Genomic DNA, 6,174 nt, shown 5'->3' on the forward strand with positions numbered 1-6,174 from the left:
AATCCATATCTGAAAGTCACGAGCTTGTAAAAAGAATAGCATAGCAGTTTTCCACCATAAGTAATTTGTGCCATCGAAAGCTGGTGGTACGCTGATTGAGATTGCACTCTTGTCCATAATGCAGATCGCTTCAAACACTGACTTATTAGGTCAACAATGTTTGCCTGCTCTGATACCAATTAAAAATGCAGGGGATACCAAATACACCCAACTTTTTCGTTCGACAACCTGTATAGACAAAACTTAGCACAATTGCAAGTAGACCAACTTATTATCCTTGAAAATATGTATACAAAGTTAATATCTCCATTTCTACTCAATCAGCATGTGTACAGACACAAGGTCTGTGAACCTGATTATTAAGCAGAGTACTTGGACGATCTCAAAAATCAACATCGAAGATCAATCTAGTCGTATCCAAATAATTCAATCGCAATTCTGCCAACTGATTAAAATTGTAATCTATCTTTCAAGATACGAATTCTACAAAAAACTAGTCTCGTAATCGATTATAATTAAGTGGACGTATCTACTTATATTGAATATGTATATAACTGTGTAAATCCAATTATAAAGATAAACAATATAATGCGGGAAAAAAACACAAGACACCAGAAATTTTGTTAATGAGGAAACCGCAATAGCAGAAAAACCCCAGGACCTCATTAAGATTGAACACCACGATGTATTAAACCACCACAGACACTAGCCTACTATCATACTTTGGACTGGAATGTAACTGAGACCGAATCCATCCTTCAAAGCGATTCAATCGTGCTCCTTACGTCTCCTAAATCGCAAGGTTCCACGCACTTGATTTGATTATCTGACGTCCTTTACATCCTAAGAGTTGCTTCCGCCTAAGTGAAGAATTTTGATATCAATCTTCCTCTAACAAATAAGCATATTTGATTTCTGTTTAGATCAAAGATCAAAGTGTGGGAATATGTTTGCAATAGACAAGTTAGCAAACCCCACAAATCTAGAAATTACGACTCCAAAAGTGCATCCTAGATTCTTAACCACCTCTAAAGTACAATCGTCGAAAGATCAACTAAGATCAGTCTTTAGATATCTATCTTGAGGGATCATAAATTTTGAGACGAAGAGAACTTTGTGATTACTATCTATCTTGCCTAAAATAGATTACGAAAACCTCGATAACAGAAAGCAAGATCAGGATTTACGAACTATCAAGGTAAAGATAGTCGGACGGACCTGGCTTCATGAATCCTCAAGCGAAGTCTTTTTAGCCGTAGACTTAAAAGATCAATAGAGGCGACTCTAGAATCAACTAGGACATAAAGTGTCATGGATTGATTTTACCTGTTGACAGAGATGCTATATTTATAGTTTTCAAAGACCGTAGTTAGGTTAAAATTCAAGCTAAGATAACTTGAGAATCAAGTAAACAAAATAGGTCTTCAAACTACAATAGAAGACGATATACGTAGGTTCGGTAACTGGACCATGTATAATGACTGTTCGATTTGGCAAGTTAGCCAAAGAACTAAAAGCTACTTGATGTTCATTTAAACACCTAAGAAATTAATCATGATTCAAACACATAAGTGTTTAAGTAGTCAGTGTACTCTTAGAAGTTTTTAAGAGAGTTCTAGCAATATTAAACATATTAAAATAATAAGTTTTTTAGCACCTGGTAAACATTATCGGGACAGTTGGTATAGCGGTTCGCTAACCGTAAGGCTTGTTCACGAGTCAGGGTACTACAGTTTGTGAAACGGGTTCGCTAACCCTACTAGACAATCGAACTCATTTGACCTTGGTTCGTGAACCGTGTTCACCAACTGCTAGCCAATAAATCCAACTTATAAAATCAGTTCACCACAGTTCGCCAATCAGGTTCGTGAACTGTTCCCAACTGAATTTGTGGTTTGCGAACTAGTTCATTAACCTTCCTATATTTTTGTATCTCAGAAATCTATGGTTTTCAAACTGAGTTTGCCAACCTACCCTGAGTAGAAATTCCGGTAAGTTCATAGTTTTCTCTTATGATGTTTGAAACATTCCCAAGTGATATAATCATTTGCATGGGCAATTTTCAATTGATCCAAAAATTAATTCATAGAACTAATATTGTTATTGACATTTGAACGTCTAATAGCTAAATCATATTTAGATATTTTCACAAGACAAGCTTGACTCGAAACATATTCTTTGTGAATCTACTATAATCCATACGTCATAGTCTCAATAGATAAAATGATGGTATGATGAGTAAAATAGAACGGTTCAGTCTTCACATACCTGATACAGAAGTTCTCCAAATGTCTTCGTCGATCTTCAGTCTTCAAGGGTGGTCTTTGATACTCAACTACAATTCTAACCTATTCGAACCTTGACTTAGTAGACCAGGAATCAAGATATATTTTTGATCACCTAACATTGACAACAAGCTTGAGATACCAAAACTTGTGGGTTTAACTGAGCAATGCTCTAACAAGACCACATTAATGATAAATAATGAAGATTTTCTCTCAAAAACCCAAAAGTACAATGATGTTTGATATTATCTTACGATTTTATCATTTACTTTTCCATAAGCACTAAATGAGAACTTTGCTTCCTTACTATTTAGATTTTATTTTTTGTAATGTCAAAGACTCTTAATAATTTATCTAGTATTTTACTATGACTACCAACCAAGATTGTCACTTTCAATTTTTATTTTTATTTTTATTTTTGTTTTTGCCTCAAAAGAAATATTTCCAAAAATTTGAGTATTTTAATATTTTCTATCAATGTATAAATGAAAATAACACATGAAGCTCATTTTCTTTTTAGATAATTGTAGAATTTTATTTAATTAAGTAGTATCCAGTTGAATAAACCTTGATAACAAAGTATCAACGTGGGAGGCATCATTATTGAATTCTTTACCAAATATTTTCTCTTTTCTCACATTTTTTGAGATGGTATCCGCTATATGATTCAAATCCTTGTTAACATGACTAACTCTCCAACAAGTAAAACAAGATACATAGAGTTTATATCTCTAATAAACTTCCTATTTTCCCATATAACAAGTAGGGAATTATTAATGATAGAGTTCACTACAACTTTTGTTAGAGCATTGCTCGGTCGACCTCACAAGTGTTGCTATCTCAAGCTTGTTGTCAAATTTAGTTGCCAAAACTATTTCTTGATTTCTAGTATGTATTTAATCAGTCTCGGATTAGGATTTTTTTTTATAGGAAAAATATAATAGATTGAAAAATCAAACTTGTACATTGTCTATCTCCAGATTTCGAGTGATAAAATCTGGAGGATGATCATACCAAACCGAGTGTGCATTAGATCTTGCATATCTTGCTAAATCATCAGCCACTCTATTCGCTTCTCTTTTAACATGAGAGCATTTCCATCTACTAAATGGATTAAGTAAAACAAGACATTCTTGGATGACACTATTTGTCGTCCAATTTATTCTACCAGTGATTCCATTAATTGCATCCACTACATTGATGTTGTCGCCTTCCAAGTGCAGCTCCGTAAAATTCCTTTCCTTAGACCATTTCAGTGCTTCCAACGCTGCAATAGCCTCCCCTTGCTCTTCATCTACAGCTGTTGATGAACTCCCTTTTGCTTCAATGAAATTTCCTGCAGAGTTGCGAGCTATTAGTCCCACACCCACTGGTAACCTTTTAGTAATAAAAGAGATATCAAAATTTATTTTGATTGCAAAATCTACAGCTGCCAACCACTTCAGAGGTATAGAAGTACTTCTACTAATACTCTGTGGGGTTATAATATTTTCTTCAATCTCTGAAATATAATTTTTAAAATCATAGATAAAACTATCTGGCTTGAACTGAGCATTATCAAAAAATTATAGCACATCTGAGTTTCCAGATGTGCCACAACGTACAACCAACAAACCTGATCTTTACCTGCAGCTGCGCATCATTAAAATTTTGAGTTGTAAACATGTTAGTTAACCAAGAGACCAAATCCATATTACCAACAGAGGGAAGCACAGTGGTATCCATAGAAAACCAAATACGCTGAGTAACAAAACAATGCAAAAAAAGATGTTGAACATCTTCCTTACAATTACCACATAAAGGATAATGTCATCAATGGTTTGAACATGTTTAACCATTTTTTCTCTAGTAGGAACACAGTCTTGAAGAATTCTCCATAGGAGATGGAGAATTTTAGGAGGTAAACTCATTTTCCACATTCTCTTCCATGGAAAATTGTTATTGCTACTGGTAACACCTGAAGAGTACTCATCTAATAAGATATTGTAAGAAGACTTGACTGTGAACTTCCTATTTCTAGTACCTTTCCACCTAATTTTATCCTTTCCTATCATTGGGATTCTAATTCTACAAATCTGCTCAACAATTTCTTCAGGGAACATAACATTTACCATGTTCAAATCCCAGCTTTTAGTATCTTGCTCAATAAGTTGAGAAACATACTCAACTCCAGAAGACCAGTTGGTAGAGGGAACTAATTCTTTAGATTCAGACAGCCACCTATCTTTCCATATATTAATGTCCCTTCCATTAGCAATTTCCCAACAACAGTGTTTTTTAACAATTTGCAGTCCTTGGAAAATGCCTCTCCATATCCAACTTCCATTAGTACTAATTTCATCTGAAAAAGGAGAGCAGTTAGGAAAGTATTTATGCATTAAAATCTGAACCCACAAAGCATTAGGATCCTGTAACATCCTCCAGGCTAGTTTAGCTAGGAGAGCTTGATTAAAAAGGGCAGATTGTCTGATATTCAAACCACCTTTCATTTTAGAATTAGCAACAGTAGACCAGTTTTTGAAATAGACACCTCTATTGTTATTACTCTTACCCCACCAGAACCTTCTTTGAATACTATCCATTCTATCAGTCAACTTTTTAGGCATAGTAAACACACTCATATGATGAGTAGCAATAGATCCTAAAACTGTTTGAGTGAGAACAGTTCTAGCAGGCTGGTTTAAATTCTTAGCTCTCTAATTACCTAATCTGCACCCAAATTTATCAAACATACCTGAGAAACTTTCAGTTTTGTTTCTTTGAAGCAGCAATGGAACTCCTAAATACTTCTCCTGTAAACCCATTCTTCTAATGTTAAGAATATTAGTAATGGTATTTTTATCTTGGTTACAAGTTTTAGGACTGAAAGCAAGTCCAGACTTGTCAAAGTTTATGGATTGATCAGATATGCTACTAAATTTTTCAATGATGGAGTTGAGATGTCTAACCTCTTTAGGATTTGCTTTATTGAAGATCAAAATATCATCTTCAAAAAAAGATGAGACACAGAAGGACTGGAAGGAGTAACTTTAATACCTTTAATAAGATTGTTATCTTCAGCATTCATCAGAGCTTTAGAAAAAATGTCCATGCATAAAATAAAAAGGTAAGGAGACAAGGGGTCACCTTGTCTCAATCCCCTTGTTGGTCTGAATTGTTCACCTGGAGCACCATTTAGAAGCACAGAACTGGAGACAGTTGACACACATTGCATTATCATCTTACAAAAATCATAATCAAAACCATGGCATTTCAAACAATCCTCCAAAAAACTCCATTCAATCCTATCAAAAGCTTTACTCATGTCAAGTTTTACAGCCATAAGACCATTTTTAGATTTATGTTTCTTAAGAGTGTCAACAATTTCATGAGCAAATACAATATTGTTTGTCATGAGCGTATTTTGGACAAAATCAGTTTGATAAGGACTGATGATTTTACTCAATAATGGTTTTAATCTATTGGATAAAAGTTTTGAGATAATCTTATAAGAAGTATTACACAAACTTATAGGTCTAAAATCAGCTGCATTCTTAGGACAATCTATTTTAGGTATCAAGGAAATAAAATTGTGATTGTTCTCCTTTAGAATGAACTTGCTGTGAAAATTTTTTTGTACCATGTAAACAGTATCATTGCCAACAATATCCCACAACTGTTGGTAAAACCCAGGGGGAAGCCATCTGGACCAGGAGAGGTCCATGGCTTCATTTTGAACACAACATCTTTTATTTCTTCATGGGATGGCATTCTTAACAAAGCAATATTATCAGAGGCAGAAACACAAGGAGTAATATGATCAAAAAAACTTCTATCTTTAGAGGGGTTACTTGTCTTGGCCATCTTAGAGAAATGCTGTAATAAATTAGACGCTATTCCTTCCCTATCA

General features: G+C 34.3%; 1 protein-coding gene across 1 annotated transcript; it reads right to left on the minus strand.

Moving 5' to 3' along the window:
* Positions 1-3,238: 3,238 nt before the first annotated feature.
* On the minus strand, positions 3,239-5,679 carry LOC113360325. The gene is made up of 5 exons (XM_026603845.1): positions 5,322-5,679; positions 5,020-5,271; positions 4,079-4,932; positions 3,912-4,025; positions 3,239-3,832 (listed from the first exon to the last, which is right to left on the minus strand). Exons 1-5 carry the CDS (start codon positions 5,677-5,679, stop codon positions 3,239-3,241), a joined length of 2,172 nt encoding a protein of 723 aa, XP_026459630.1.
* Positions 5,680-6,174: the final 495 nt, after the last annotated feature.

This window comes from Papaver somniferum, chromosome 3 (genome assembly GCF_003573695.1).
Source record: "Papaver somniferum cultivar HN1 chromosome 3, ASM357369v1, whole genome shotgun sequence".
NCBI classification, from domain to species: Eukaryota; Viridiplantae; Streptophyta; class Magnoliopsida; order Ranunculales; family Papaveraceae; genus Papaver; species Papaver somniferum.